This window comes from Cervus canadensis, chromosome 18 (assembly GCF_019320065.1).
Source record: "Cervus canadensis isolate Bull #8, Minnesota chromosome 18, ASM1932006v1, whole genome shotgun sequence".
NCBI lineage: Eukaryota > Metazoa > Chordata > Mammalia > Artiodactyla > Cervidae > Cervus > Cervus canadensis.
This window is the reverse complement of record NC_057403.1, coordinates 20,268,419-20,284,528: the sequence shown is the minus strand read 5'-3', so window position 1 is coordinate 20,284,528 and position 16,110 is coordinate 20,268,419. Positions and strand designations below refer to the sequence as shown.

General features: G+C 48.3%; 1 protein-coding gene across 2 annotated transcripts; it reads right to left on the bottom strand.

The window, feature by feature from the left end:
* Positions 1 to 3,481: 3,481 nt before the first annotated feature.
* FUT2 (fucosyltransferase 2) lies at positions 3,482 to 15,651 on the bottom strand. 2 transcript variants are annotated; one of them, XR_006263549.1, is made up of 3 exons: positions 15,527 to 15,651; positions 7,494 to 8,594; positions 3,482 to 3,656 (listed from the first exon to the last, which is right to left on the bottom strand). XR_006263549.1 is itself a non-coding variant. In XM_043437831.1 (2 exons), the coding sequence occupies exon 2, from the start codon at positions 8,586 to 8,588 to the stop codon at positions 7,554 to 7,556; it is 1,035 nt and encodes a 344-aa protein (XP_043293766.1). In that variant the 5' UTR covers positions 8,589 to 8,594; positions 15,527 to 15,651; the 3' UTR covers positions 6,361 to 7,553. The 2 variants fall into 2 exon arrangements, 1 of the variants encoding a protein (XP_043293766.1); XM_043437831.1 differs by lacking the exon at positions 3,482 to 3,656 and having other exon boundaries at positions 6,361 to 8,594.
* Positions 15,652 to 16,110: the final 459 nt, after the last annotated feature.

Here is a 16,110-nt window from a genome sequence, read left to right as displayed (position 1 = left end):
CTTCTCTGTTTGGCAATACTTAGTACTGTGTTGTCACAAGTGGTTGCCAGGAGAATTGAGTGCTGTTCGTATGGTGCCACTGGGAGAAACCCCTGGAAGCTTCCACCTGGTCTCTCCTGGACTCTCCTCCATGCCCCTTTTGCCTCTGCTGATTTTAATTTGTATCTTTTCACTGTGCGTGCCTGTGTGCAAGGTCACTTGCCATGTGCAATTCTTTGAGACCTCATAGACTATAGCCTGCCAGACTCCTCTGTACATGGGATTCTTCAGGGAAGAATACTGGAGTGGGTTGCTGGGCCCTCCTCCAGGGGAATCTTCCTGGCTCAGGAATTGAACCTGCATCTCCTGTGTCTCCTGCACTGACAGGAGGGTTCTTTACCACTAACTAGCACCGCCTGGAAAGCCCCATCTTTTCAAGGTAATAAAACACAAATGTGAGTCTAACGGCTTTGCTGAGTCCTGTGAGTCATTCCAACAAATCATCGGACCTGAGAGTGGTCATGGGGTCCCCAGAAACATCTGGCCTTAAGCTGGATGGAGGTTTCTGCTCTGTTATTCTTTAAACTATACATTTTATGAATGTTTCACATTTATGATGTTAAAATTAAAAAAAATAATCATCAGGACTTTGTAACTGACAGAAGGTGGCAAGTAAAGAAAAGGAAATAATTAAAAGTAAGTTTCAGGATTGGGTTGACGCAGAGGGCTTGGAGTGGCTGATGAGAAAAGATGCAAAAGAGAAATAGCTTAAGGTGAGCAAAATGAAGAATTACTGAATTCACCTTGGCCTATTGAGTTTGAGAATCTGAGAATCTTGCTCAGTAGACTGACTTCAAAGCTCAGGAGAAGTGATAAAAATACTAAAAGAGATCTCACTCAAAGAGAAATATAATTGAAAAAGATGCCATTTCCCTGCCCCACCCCCCATCTCAGCCAAAGAAACTGAAGAGGGACTCCCCTAGTGGTCTAGTGATTAAGAATCCGCCTTCCAATACAGGGAATGTGGGTTTGATCCCTGATCAATGAACTAGGATCCCTCCTGCTGCTGGGCAGCTAAGCAGACCTGCCACAAATAGAGAGCGTGCGAGCTGCAACAACTTGCTTGCTCTGAGCCCATGTGCTCTAGAGCCCGTGGACAGCAACTAGAGAAAGCCTCCGAGCTGCGAAGCAAATATTCAGCACAGGGAAAAAAAAATCAGAGAAAAATTTAAAACATAGTAATATCCAACTTTGGCAAGACTGTGACAGAACATTTTTTTTTCATAAGTTATGCAGCATAATTGATTTTAAATGCACACTCCATGACCCAGAAATTTCAATTCTAAAAATATATCCTTAAAAAGAACTATTAGTACGCGTGCATAAAGATTTTTCACACTACAGCCAAAAATGGCAAATGACAAGGATATTCTCCCCAGCATTATTTGTAAAAGCAAAAAATAACAAACACCCTTAAAACCTTCAGTAAGAGTATGGATGTGCCACAGTTGATGAATACAATAGAATTTTCTGCAAGTACCAAAGGGACTGGAAAAATGCTGCTTCCACACAGTGGAAAAATGTGCATTCAGTCAGTTGTGCCTGACTCTTGGTGACCCCATGGACTGTACCCACCAGGCTTCTCTGTCCATGGGATTTTCCAGACAACAATACTAGAGCAGGTTGCTATTTCCTTCTCCAAGGGATCTTCCCAACCCAGGGATTGAACCCACATCTTCCACTCCTGGACCGACAAGCAGATTCTTTTACCACTGAGCCCCCAGGGAAGCCCCCTTTACTACACATAGCAGATTTAAAAAGAACATAAGTTGCTCAAGTTTGTATGATTCCATATTTGAATAAAAAATGACACATGATCTTTTTACATTTTATACTTTAGTTTTTTAATTTTATATTTTTAAGTTTTCTTTTTATGAGCTTGCTTTTTCTCCTCTAGATGTGTCACCATTATTTGTTAAGAAGCCATTTTTCAATCATTAATTTGTAATGCTACCCTCAACCTGCATTAAATTCCCCAGTGGATTTCTATCCATCTCTGACCTTTCCAAGCAGTTCCTTTCATCTGTTTTCCACGCACTGGGATCACATTGTTTTATTTACTGAGGTGTGACGTTAGTTTTTAACATCTGGTAGAGCCTCCTTTTCTCAGCACTCTCTGCTTTTGGAATTTTTCTTTGTTTTTTTTCCCTTTGGCTGTGCTGTGAGGCATATGTGGGGTTTCAGTTCCTTGACAAGAGATCGAACCCATGCCCCCTGCAATGAAAGTGTAGAGTCTTAACCAGCGGACACTCAAGGAATTCCCTGGAATTTTAAAAGTAATTCTATTATTAAACTTTTTTTTTTTTTTTGGTCTAAAGGGATGTTTCTGGCCCCCAAATAAAAATGTGACAGTCATCAAAATATAGCTATGAAACTACGAAATCACCCAGGGAGAAAAATAAGCCATGGATAGAACCCCCAGGGAATGCTAATTCTTAGAAAAAACACCCTATAACCATGACCATAATTAATTAAATTGAACAGATAGGGCACAACCAACCTTTTTTTGAAGCTTGGTTAACTGAAGAAACTCCATAAAACCAGCAGAAACAACTCTCTCCCCTCTCTACTATCTTGTTGTTCAGTCGCCAAGTTGTGTCCAACTCTTTGCCACCCCCATGGACTGCAGCACACCAGACTTCCCTGTCCTTTACCATCTCCCAGAGTTTGCTCAAACTCATGTCCAATGAGTCCGTGATGCCATCCAACCATCTCATCCTCTGTCGTCCCAATCTCCTCCTGCCCTCAGTCTTTCCCAGCATCAGGATCTTTTCCTATGAGTCAGTTCTTCCAATCAGGTAGCCAACGTATTGGAGCTTCAGCACGACTCCTTCCAATGAGTATTCAGGGTTGATTTCCTTTAGGATTGACTGGTTTGATCTCCTTGCAGTCCAAGGGACTCTCAAGAGTCCTCTCCAGCACCATACTGAATTAGTCTCCTAAGGTTGCTGTAGCAAAGTACCCCAAACTGAGTGGGTTAAAAAGCAGAAATGTAGAATTTTGGGTGTCAGAATAATTTCCTAGGTAATGATAGAAGATGTAGCAGTGAGGAAACATCCCAGGAAAAATACCTCCCATCCTAATATCCCGCCCCATACAGTCACCTTCCAGGATATGAAGTGAGCTGAGCAAGCTATGGGGTGGAGAGGATGAACTGTAAAATGAAGCAGTTGAGGGCAGACCTCGGGATGGTAACTGAGGTGGAAGGAAAATAAGCAACTTGAACACATATCTTCATGTGCTAACTGACACTTGTTAATCATTTTTTTCAAACCATCTCTTCAATTTTTTTTGGCCCATGTTTTTTAATGAAGTAACTGTCTTTTTCTTACTGACTTATAGGCACTGTTTACATATTCTGCATGTGAGCCTTGGGAAATGTGGATATTGCAAACATGAAAATATATCTTTTTTTTTTTGGAAAGCGCCAGAGTCTTAACCACTGGACTACCAGGGAAGTCCCTGTTTAGTTTGTTTTTAGAGAGACTTCTACACGTGTCCAGGTGGAGATGGTGGTGACTTCCACCAGGATGGAATGGTGATGATTAAGAAAAAAAAAGAAGATCAGATTCAGGGTACATTTTCAAGGGAAAGCTGACAACTTGCTGTTCGATTAACTGTGAAAGAAAAAAATCAAGAGTAAGTTTAAGTGTTTGGTTGAAGTAAACAAACAGTGCCATTTACTGAGGTGGGGACAGGCAGGGGAAGACTTTGGGGGCAGCTGAAATCCAAGGGGGGGAGACGTGGTCATGGTTGTTTTTGGAAACTATGACCCACTGTGATGTTGCTTTAATTAAGAAGCATGTAAAATATGACCCCCCAAATTCATTTTTAAATGTCCATGAAGAAAATAGAGAATGCTAAGTTAATAAATGAAAGTTGAATTTATTTATTTTTTTAAATAGCAAACCCTGGTCTAGTGACCACCACCCACTCAAGCTGTATAAAATAAGGCTGGAAATTTGAAAGGGGACTCCTTCAGTAGAATTACCAAGAATGACCAAGAAACTTATCAGCTGAGTAAAGTAGTAAGGCCTTCCATTCCATGGGTACCAAGCCACAAGAAAGGGGTCCCAAGAGCACCACCTAGAGAGACCGCAGGGGTCTGCAAGGGGATGTGAGGTAGTCGTCTACTAGAGCCGTGCATGAACCTGAGGCATGTTGAACCTGAGGCAGGTTGCTCTAGCTCACCCTCTGGCGACATAAAACACATGTTTTATGGTAAGACAAGAAAAATTTAAACATAAAAATGCTTCTCTGAAAAAAAGAAATGCTTCTCTGCCCTTTGACCTCTCCTCTCCCCACACTGTGCATCTTGTGTCTGTATTACCCATCAACCAAACCTCCCCCATGGGCAGGAATACCTACTCAACCATGAAGGGCCATATTCTCCCAGCAACATCGAGACAACTCCTTGAAAGATAATATTCCTTCTTGATCCTATAAGGGATCACGTGACCCTGGATGACCCAGGATGACTCTAAGATCTGGATTATGTAAACTGTCAATAACATGTCATTTGGTGTAAGATCCACTGTCTCAAAAAAAAAAAAAAAAGAACCAAAAAACAGTTTAACTATGCCTTGATTTCTAACCAATGGAACAGTTCTCAGACTTTTCTGAGATGCTCTTCTTGGGTTAAGTACTAAATCACTTCAGTCGTGTCCGACTCTGGACTGTAGACCACCAGGCTCCTCTGTCCATGGGATTCTCCAGGCAAGAATACTGGAGTGGGTTGCCATGCCTTCCTCTAGGGCACCTTCCCAACCCAGGGATCAAGCCCACGTCTCTTATGTCTCCTGCATTAGCAGATGGGTTCTTTACCACTAGTGCCACCTGGGATAATCCTCCAATTTGTCTTGAATACAATTCTTTATTTCTTTCTTAGATCCACTGGTTAATTTTTTCTCAACACCTCTTTGAAATTGGGTGTGACTGCATAACTTGCTTCATCACCGAAATGTGAGTGGCAAACGTTTTTTCCCCTATGTGTCCATTTTTGGAGCATCTCCCCAATTCTTAGGGTATTCTTTCATTACCTTTTCTTGAACCAACCTCCTTACAAACATAGTGGCCTTGTCGGTATTCGCTGATCCCCTCCCATGGCCTCAGGTAACTGACTCATGGCAGATGCCTGACTCAAATATCAATCCGATTGAACTATCAGATTGTCTTTTCCAGGAATGTCAAACTGTGGCAGAGAGACACTAGGAGTCTTGAAATGAGACTTCTATTTCACCATTATCTCCTTGGTCCACCATCATAGGGTGCTGGGAATGTTACAGTAACCTTCTGACCGGTCTCTTTTTCTTCACCCTTGCCCCTAGTCTTACCTCCACATAGAGGACAGATATGTTCACACAGCAAATCAGATCATATGTGTGCATGTGTATGTGTGTGTTCAGTCCTGTCCAACTCTTTGTGACCCTATGGACTGTAGCCCTCCAGGCTCCTCTGTCCATGGGATTCTCCAGGCAAGAATACTGGAATGGGTTGCCATTTGCTCCTTTAGAGGATTTTCCTGACCCAGGGATTGAAACTGCATCTCCTTCTACTCCTGGATTGGCAAGCAGATTCTTTTACCACTGAGGCACCTGGGAAGCCCCAAATCAGATCATATCATGCCTCTAATGAAAGCCCTTTGATGGCTTCCCATTGGTCTTAGAATAAAACCCAGAGTCCTTATTATCCTGGTCAATGAGGCATTTCATAGTCCCACCCTGCTAACTTCTCCATTTATATCTGTCTCCATGTGCTCCAGTCACACCATTCTCATTTCACTAGACTCCCCTCTGCCACAGGACCTTTGCATGTGTGATCTCAAGTCAGGTAGAGAAGTTCATGTTGGCCTACTTCATGCCAAGTCATAAAAGATTTTGCAAATACAGAGAATAATCTATAGTTTGTTACCCAGTTACTTATGACTGCCCAACAGATCGTCCTAATACTTCACAGGCATACAATCAGAGTATCATTACACTCATAGAACTGTGAATCAGGAATTCAGATATGGCCTGACTCTGCAACATGTTGTCAGGAGACTGAGCTGGCTTACTGGAAATGTGAGGTTGACTGGAATAACTGGAGGCTTCTAAACTCACATTTCTGATGCCTGGGCTGGGATGAAGCTTGGCTCAGCTATGACTGCCAATTGGAGCATCTCTGTGGGACCTCCCATTGTGTCTGGACTTCCTCACAGCCTGGCAACTTCAGATAGCTCTACTTTCTACATGATGAGGATACCTGAGGACTCCCAAAGCAAATGTGTCAGCAAACTTGAAAGCCATGTTGTGAGGGAGTCTGAGCTATCCTGTCCTGCAGGATACTCTGAATGAGCACCACAGAAATGCAGCTTCTTAAGAGACCTCAGGCAACGTTGCATGCAGCAGAGACTCACCCAGCTGACCCACTGACCAGTGGGAAAGAATTAACTGCTGTCTCTTTAAGCCATCATGTTTTGTCAACACAGCCCTTGAGAGCAGGGATCCTGTTGGGTTCATCATGACAGGCATTTACTAAAAGGATGAATGGACTCTCATCAAGTTCATTGAGCCACACTGGTCTAGGAGTTCTTAGCAATAGCCATGGTAAGCGCTAGAAGCCAGGGTTGCAGAGGTGGGGCATGTGGGCTTGGATTCCAACTACTAGCCAATACAGCTCTCTCGTGAAAATTGGATGAAAGGTCCCCACTCTGAGGAGACTAATTTCTAGAAAAAAGTGAGCCTGCTGGGTGGACATAGGCCCAGGGACACATGGCTTGGCGAGCAGACCATGGGCCCTATGCAAGCCCCACCTGCCTCCTTGGCCAAATGCCTTTGTGCAATGGCCAACCTGCACAATTATTCAAGGCACCTGTTTCGCACCCTGCAGACATTCCTTCCTTTTTCCTTGGTAAGAGCACCCCAATTTTCTTACTGCAAGCCACAATGTCCTTCAGAGGAGGCCCATTGATTCCACAGCTGCAGGGGGCAATGATTTATTGATCTGAAGCTAAGGCAACCCAGGGTCTAATTCACCATGCCTTATAAGGGGTCAGAGGGCATGTGACACCCTTCTGGCCAATGAGACATGGGACCAGTTGCAGGGAGATTTGGAAGTTTTCCCACACTCTTCAAAGGGGACATAAGATAAGAACAAACTTCTTTTTACTGCCTTGGAAAGAGGATATCTGTGCAACACCTGGGTATGTGGCAGCCCTCTTGGGACCAAAATGAGCATATGGAAGCTGATTTAAGAGATTATGGCAGCTCAACAAGATGGATGGTACTGGGGTTGCTGATGACTTGTTGAGTTGCTGAATTAACCCTGGAAACCTGCCGTCATTGGTCATGATGTGTGAGACTCATGAATATGTTATTTTAAAAAATTAGTTGGGCCTTCTGTTGCTCCCACCCTGAAGCATTATGGTACAAGAGGGAAGCCCCCTGGAACATGTAACAATGTGCTCCTCATACCCCGGAACTGATCTTGGGGAAGTCCGAAAAGGAGAATGGGGTGCCGAGAACCAGCCAACATCAGTGCTTGAGGAGTGGGGACAGGTCGGCAGGGATCCCAATCCACTCTGGCAGGAAGGCTGCCTCTGGCTTAAAGACTTTGAGGAAGGGAGAGTCTGGGAGGGTGTAATTGGCTAGGTAGATGGTCTCTCCACCCGCGAGATAGGCGGCCCAAATCCCGAACGTCCCAATGGTCATGACGGTGTGGTTACATTGCGTGAGCAAGGCAAAATCCTTGGCGGGCGAGCCCTCGTTGCCATTGCCGGCAAAGACCACGTCGCCGCGGGAGGCGTTGATGTTTTCCCGACACCAGGCCATGCCATTGCTGGAGACCACAAAGATGGGCGCGCTGTAGCGAGCGCGGAACCAGTCCAGGGCCTGCTCTAGGTATCGCCGGTCGGCCACCACGCCCTTCCACACGTTGGGCATAACGTGGACGTAGTCCCCTCGGCGCACGTGGACCCCCACGTAGGTGCTCGGCCGGCTGCCGTTCACCCGCAGACCCCGCAGGAAGTTCTGGGCCTCCTCACGCACGTGGGCGTGCAGGGTGAACTCCTGGAGGATCTCGGCGCGGAGGTGGTGGTAGAAGGTCCAGGAGCAGGGGTAGCCGGTGAGGCGCACGTACTCCCCGGGGATGTGGCGGTACTGCTCCTCCATCCAGTCGTTCAGGTGGTAGTTCCGCCAGGGGATGCTCCTGGCCGTGGCGTCGTGCAGGACCGGGAGGGTGATTCGGAAGATGGGGGCCAGCGTGCTGTGCATCTGGGGCGGGATGAAGGCGGCGCGCCCGTTCATCTTGGCCAGGGCGTACAGGGTGGCGTACTCCCCCATCTGGTTCCCCAGGCGGCCTATGGCGTTGATGGTCCACATGCCCTTCAGCTGGGGCCCCGGCTGCGGGCGCGAGGGGGTCTCCGTAGTTGCTGGCTGCAGTGCCTCTAACTCCCATGTGGGCTGCATCTTCTCTAGCCTCTGATGAAGGTGAAATATGGTGGAAGCCGTGAAGACAAAGAGGATGAAGGGGGCCGTGGGGAAGAAGAAAAATGTCTGCGTGCTGAGCATGGCTGTCTGGGGAGGGAGAGCAGGGAACGGTTAGCTGGGCGGAGGGAGGCCCTGGGGTTGTACATGAAGCTGGGGGCACAGCTGTGTGTGCAGACCTTGTGGGGAATATGTGCTTGTGGATTGACTCTACCTGTGCGTGGACGTGTGAGTGCTCATGTACACATGTGCAGGTGTATCTCTGGAGTGTGTGTTACATGACTGTGTTTCCATTGGATTCACATGTGCACGTTTACACATGTATATGCATTGTGTGTATATACACACATGGCATGTGTGTTTCATGCGTATATATGGTATCTTTACATTGTGCACCTATGGTCTGGGAAATTGTGTGCATATGAACGAAGGTTGTATTGTATTGTATGGCTGTGTATGTAGAGGCAGACTTGATTCTATTGCGCTTCATGATTACTGTCTGTCTTTTACAAATTGAAGGTTTGCAGCAACCGCAGACTGTCAGATGATGGTGAGCATTTTTTAGCAACCACCTGTTTAATTAAGTTAAGTACATTGGGTTTGTTTTTTTAAGACATAAAGCCATTGCACACCTAGTAGACTACAGTATAGGGTAAATGAAACTTTTATATGCACTGGGAAACCAAAACCAAATCAACAATTTATGTTGTTGCAATATTTGCTTTATTGTTGTGGTTCTGGTACCAAACTCAAAATATCTGAATGATATTTGTATTGTGTACATACTGAGTATGTACTAAATATGTGGTGTGAGGGTGGTTGTGAACAAATCCCACATGTGTATGTGTGAGCATATGCATACACTATGCATATACAAATTGTATGTTGAAATGTGGATGTTTATTGACTGTGAGTATGCATGTGCGTGTGCATGCTCAGTCATGTCTGACTCTTTGTGACTCCTTGGACTGCAGCCTGCCAGGCTAGGAACTGGGAACAAAGACTCAAAGTTCATACTGTGAGACCACAGCAGGCAGTGTGGAAAGCAAGAGTACAGATTGGTGTGGCTGGACATATCAGATGCAGTCTGGAGCACAAGGAGCCAATAACCAGAAGATAGCTGAAGAGACATGCAGGCGTCTCAAAGGAACTTCAACTGCTGGTCAAGAGGTCCCAGAAAGGACTTCCCTGGTGGTCTGGTGGATAAGAATCTGCCTTGCAATGCAGAGGGCATGGGTTTGATCCCTGGTTGGGGAAGATCCCACATGCCGTGGGGCAACTAAGCCTGTGTGCCACAACTACCGAAGTCCAAGCTCTAGAGCCCATGCTCTGAAATAAGAGAAGCCAGCACGATGAGAAGCCCATGCCCAACTGGAGAGTAGTCCCTGCTTGTTGCAACTAGAGAAATCTTGGATGCAGCAACAAAGACTCAGCACAGTGAAAAATTAAAAAGTAAATTAAAAAAAAAAAAGAAATCCTAGAAAATCTGCTAATATTTGAACAACTATACAACCTGTTCTTTTCAACTCTGATTACAACAGAAGTTAGTTCCAGGAGTAGGTGGTTGTGTCAGACAGACCTTCTGAAAATACATGGGACTCACTCTGGTATTGAGACAGGAGGGAAGGGGGTAGGACACACCCTTGAAGAATGACACAGATGTTAAGAAAAACAGGATGTGACAAGAACTGGTGAGAACCAGTTAGGTCCAAGATGGCAGAAGATTCGACTTCCAGTAGACCTTGAGCCTTATTATACGCTCATTGGAATAATTAGCATATGCTAAATAACACACCCACAGGTGCCATGACAGTTCCGAGACTGAGTATATAAGGTCAAAAACTGGGCGATGACCCAGTTCCTGGAACTCTCTCTCGCTTCTCCAAAATAGTTGAAATAATCTTTCCACTTCTTAGCCTATGAAACATCCCAGCTTGTAAAAACTAACCACCCCATATCTCTGAGTGGCTCTCACTTTCTGAGATGGTCCGTATTCTGCCTATAGGATGTGTGCGTGCAAGCTAACTCGATTCAGTCTTTTTTTTTTTTTTTTTTTTCGATTCAGTCTTGTCCAACTGTTTGACCCTGTGGACTGTAGCCCGCCAGGCTCCTCTGTCCAAGGGATTCTCCAGGCAAGAATCCTGGAGTGGGTTGCCATGCCCTCCTCCAGGGGATCTTCCCAACCCAGGGATTGAACCCATGTCTCTTATGTCTCCTGCATTGGCAGGTGGGTTCTTTACCACTCATGCCACCTGGGAAGCCCATGGACTGTGTAGCTCTCTGAATAAATTTGCTTTCATTTTTCTGTGGTTCGCTCTTGAATTCCTTCCGGTGCAAAGGCGAAGACCCTCAGTTGGTGGCCAGTCCCAGGGACCTGCTGGAGACCTGGGACATGACCATCCTCTCATGCCACATGCTCCTGCAACCTCACTCGAGGAGGTCCAGGGCATTGAGAATTCCCTATCGTGGATCATACACCTTGACTCGGTGGTTTGTAGAGAGAAGCAGTTAATTAAGCTGTTGGCTGAGATTATTTCAAAGACCCCCCCCCCCCCCCCCGCAAAGGATGAAACTTTGAAGGTACGGTTGCTGAGCATTTTAAAAAGCAGCTCTAAGGAAAGAAGAGCAGGGGAAAGGAATTGATTCTGACTCCCCATTTTGTGGCTAGAAGCCAGTAAGGATGTAATTAAGTAATGTCTTCACAGTGAACAGCTTATCATTGCTAAGATCACATCTAGAAAGACTGATGGACTTTGTCCTTCCACAGTCTAGGCTGGGCCAATACACATTGCCCCAGGGAAAATCCAGGTCAGATCACTGTTTGAGCAGGTGTGGACTCTGAGTGAATGGGAATGCCAGTGTCAGGGAAGAGTCCTGGGAATGACAGCTCTCTGTTCTCTGGACCCTTTCAAAGACTTCCTTCTTCCTTCTCTGTGAACACAGAGTTCCCACTCAGGTTAAAGTACATCTCTTCCTCCTGAGCAAGCTTTAACCACATCATACCCCGGAGGCTGTGCACCACAGTAGCTTAGAGATAAAAGTTTCCTTTTGATTTGGTCTAGGGCTTGTGTTCCTGGGCCGGCTGCGGAACCAAGTGGCCATTAAGGGGGCTTGCCCTGGTGGCTCGGTGGATAAGAATCTTCCTGCCAATGCAGGGGACACGGGTTTGATCCCTGGTTCAGGAAGATCCCTCGTGCCAAGGAGCAACTAAGCCAGTGTGCCGTAACTACTGAGCCTGAGCTCTAGAGCCTGTGCTCCACTACAAGTGAAGCCACTGCAGTGAGAAGCCCATGCACCCAACTAGGGAGTAGCCTTTGCTCGCTGCAACTAGAGGAAGCCTGCACGCAGCAACAAGATTCAGTGCAGCCATAAATAAATAAATATTTTTTAAATGGCCACTAAGAAGAGAACGTTGGGGTTAAATCAAGTTAAGTGTGGCCTGATTGAGGCTGGGAAGCTGCCAGAAGCCATGCAGGCCTTGTCCTTTTGGGTTTATTATGGCTGAGAAAAGTTACCGCAGGACCTAATGAAGTCACAGCCTTGCTTCTGATTCATGTCACTGAAACCCTCTGAGCCCAGTAAGATCACTGGAGGGCTCACTTTCCAGAAGAGACTCAGGCTTGTCAACTAGATGCCTGGCTTTGAATCAAACCAACTCAGCTAGGGGTGTGAACTCTTTGGGAATCCCCAGGTGTTGAACGCTGCCGGAAATAGACGTCTGGGTGGTACGACCTCCTCTAGCCCCTTTTGCATTGAAAGAGAGGAGCCAGGGAGTCTGGGTTTGCTGAGTAAGGTTCATTTCAAAGGACTTCCCTGGTGGTACACTGGATAAGAATCCACCTACCAATGCAGGGGACACAGGTTCGATTCCTGGTCTGGGAAGATTCCACATGTGGAGCCCGTGTACTGCAACCACGGAGCTGGTGTTCTAGAGACGATGCTCTACAACAAGAGAAGCCACTGCAATGAGAAGCCCATGTGCCACAATGAAGAGTAGCTCCCTCCGCCCCTGCCGCAACTAGAGAAAGCCAGTGTGCAGCAACAAGGATCCAGCACTATCAAAAATAAAAAAAATTTTTTTTTTTAAAAAAGGTTCATTTCAAAGCTCAGCTTTTGCTCATGAGAGTCTCAGCCTTATTGCCCACAAGCTCCAGATAAGGCCACTGAACCTGAAGCCTCTACTCACTCAGCCTGGCCTGCAATGTATTTGGCTCAGTAACCACATCTCTCTGTGTTAAGGTGTGTACACCCTCCAGCTGCGGGCTGTTGATTTCAGGCTCCTAAAGCTGTGATTCTGGACAAGTGATTTCACTTCTCTGAGGATTAAAACAGTCCCTGGCACATACACATATGCGGTACATTTTTTATATTATCACATATGAAGCAAAACGCACTGTTCCGTATGGGCTCTGGGCATTTTTCCTATTGGGGTGTATGTGTGTTTGCATACTAAGCCGCTTCAGTCATGTCCAGCTCTTTGCGACCTTATGGACTGTAGCCCGCCAGGCTCCTCTGTTCATGGGATTCTCCAGGCAAGAATACTGGAGTGGGTTGCCATGCCCTCCTCCAGGGGATCATCTGGACCCAGGGATCGAACCCACGTCTCTTGCACTGGCAGGTGGGTTCTTTACCACTAGTGCCACCTGGGAAGCCCCTTTGGGTGCAGGAGTCATGGTTGAATCTAGCATTTAGAACACAGATCACACACAGCATTTAGAACACAGATCACATCACAGCATTGGGAGAAGTCAGACATGACTGTGAGGAGGGCAGACCTAGAGGAGGAATTCGTCTCATCAGAGGCTGGGAATTCTGTGACCAACAAAGCAGCTGCATAGGTCAGATACAGACATAGTGGATGGAGCTGACTCTGGGGGCTGTTGTTCCAGAGAGTGAGTGAGTGTGTCTGTGATTCACCTGCCATGATTGAAGTTTGATTAAAAAAAACAGAGTTGAGGACTTCCCTGGGGGTCCAGTGGTTAAGAATCCACCCGTCAATGCAGGGGACACGGGTTTGATCCCTGGTCAGGGAAGATTTCACATGCCACGTGCAACTCAGCTTGTGCACCACCACTACTGAGAGGTTGCTCTAGAGCCCAGGAACCGAAACAAGAGCAGCCACCGCAACGAGAAGCCCTTACACCCCAGTGAAAACCAGCCGCTGCTTACCGCAACTAGAGAAAGCCTAGGAGCATTAAGGAAGACCCAGCGGCAGCCAAAAAAAAAAAAAAAAAAAAAAAGCCGTGGGGAGGGGAGGAGACCCGGAAAGCAGCCCCGCCCCGTGCCCCTCCCCTACGTCTTCGGGGCCTCAGGGGTGCGCTCCAGCGGGGGGAAAACCCGACAGCTGGAGTCGTGGGCAAAGTCCTGGTCCAAGGCAAGTGGGAGGAGCCTGCCTTTCCCTCCCGCCCCCTGAGGTCAGGAAGTCCATCTTCTTATCTGCCCTCCGTCCTTACAGCTGCATCACACCCTTCAGGGAGGGATGAGAGGGGGACCTCTGGGGGGTCATCCCGTTGGGGGTTGCGGTAGGATACGGAACTGAAAGGAGCCCCAACTTTGCTGGGGGAATCCAGCCTCCAGGTCCCTCAGAAAAGCGAGGTTGACAAAATCTGCCCATGACTCCTTTTAAACGTTCTCGTTCTCGTCCACGCCTCTCTGTCCCAGGCCTGGCCTCATCCACTCCGCTCTGGGAGTCTGGCCGCAGCCTCCCCTTCTCGCCCGCATCTGTCCTCACACGGGAGCTCACCCTGTAATTGGCACGTCCGGCTCCGTCAGCTCTGAAAGCCCCGCCCCTTTCCGCCTCCTCCCCCAGGTCGGCTAGGGTACCCAGCTCAGTGCCCGCCCAGCCGCAGGACGCCCTCCACACCTATGCTGGGCGTGGGCAGCTTCGCCGCGTTCACACCTCTCCCTGAAATTCACCCCGTGATCACAACGCTGGGAAAGAGCTTAAGACAAAAATGTGGGGCTACTGCTTTGAAATCCCCGACTTTGGGTCCAGCCTAGAATGGAAGCGCGGACTCAGGATGGAGCTAGGGAGCCGGGGATACGGCCGCACCCCGGGGTCTCCGACCAGGGTTTTGTTGTCTGTCCCTCCCGGAGGTGGGGGAGCTGTCTCCAAGGGGGGACCGGGACGGTTCAGTTACTGCAGCCCCGCCTTGGCCGTTCATTCTCAGGTTGCTTCCTGGAAAACAGGTGACAGGAGGTAGGGAGGGAGGCGGCAGGTGGCCTTGGGTGGGGAAGGGGAGAGCAGGGGTGACGGAGGGGATGGGAGGTCTGAAGGAGTCTTTGGGCCTAGAGAAGAAAACAACAGTCTCAAAGGCTCTTACTGAATCATCTAACTTCGGAGAAAACAAAATCGAACTTTAGGTCCTGCCCTGATGCTCCAGGCCGGTTGTATCTATCTGGGACTTACCACCCAGTGTCCAGAAACCTTCCACCCCCTACATCCGCCAGAAACTTATCACCCCTGCCCAGAGGACTTATCACCCCCTGCCCAATTACAAATGCCTTCTCAACTAAAGAATACGCTAAACATCCCGCCTGACCAATGTTTCCCTTATCGCTTCTGCAAACCTCCCTTTAAATATGAAGCCTCCCTGATCCCCCTGGCGCTCAGCCTGGTCTTTAGGCCGACTGTCGCCCCTCCTTGTCTGAATAAGGTAACCCACTTCCGTTGAGGTCCTCTCTCCTTCTTTTCTGCCGCAGGGTCAAGTATCAGATATGCCAGCAAGGGAGGTGACAGGAGCTGAGGAGAGCGGCCGGCTCCGGGACTGACGGAAAGATCAGGCGGCCAGCGTGCTGGGGGCAGGGATGGTGGGTGCCTGGGCTCTGATGGGTGGACTCCTGGCTTCCGAGGTGGGGGTGCAGCCCAGAGGGGATCAGAGGTCAAGGAGTGGAGAGCCCGAGTCTCCACTTGCTGCTGGATCCCTGGGATCAAGTCTCGAATGTGTGTGTGTGTGTGTGTGTGTGTGTGTGTGTGCGCGCGCGCCCGCGAGCCGAGAGAACTCCCCGACTCCATCTCTCACCTGGTCGTGGCTGGATGACAAAGTGGCTCTCTCAGCAGCTCAGCGCACACCCTTCCCTCGGGGTCGGCTCCTCTATCAGAATCTCCCCGAAACATCCAGTACCTGTGGCCGAAAACCCCGCCCAGGATCTACTCTGCCTTCCGGAGGCTCTGGGAGGCGGGGTGGCCGGGCGGCTGAGTTGCCCTGACAGGTGAGGCCGGAGCCCCTCCCTTCTCCCAGGGTGTGCCAGGACACCGGCCCGGAAGGCAGCCTGGAGGAGGGGGACAGGGTCCTGCTAGGCTTGGGCTCCCACCTCTCAGTGTCCTACATTCATTAATTTGGCAACCAACTATTAGCACTTAAGCTGGCCTACCAACCTCACCCATCTTCGCAGCAATTCTCTCTCAAGGTACAGAGAGGAAAAACCGGAGACGCACAGAGGTGAAGTAACTTGCCCAAGCCACGTGGCCAGAAAGTCAGAGAAGCTGGAATACGAAGCCAGGCAGGCCAGGACCTTGGAAAACACCTGGCAGGTAGCAACTCTCCTCAGTTTTCCTTGTTTCAAAAAAGATTCCTGACGATTGTTGGTATGCTGCTGCTGCTGC

Coding starts and splice junctions, on each gene's coding strand:
- FUT2 (XM_043437831.1), bottom strand. CDS start 8,588: ATGCTCAGCACGCAGACATTTTTCTTCTTCCCCACGGCCCCCTTCATC.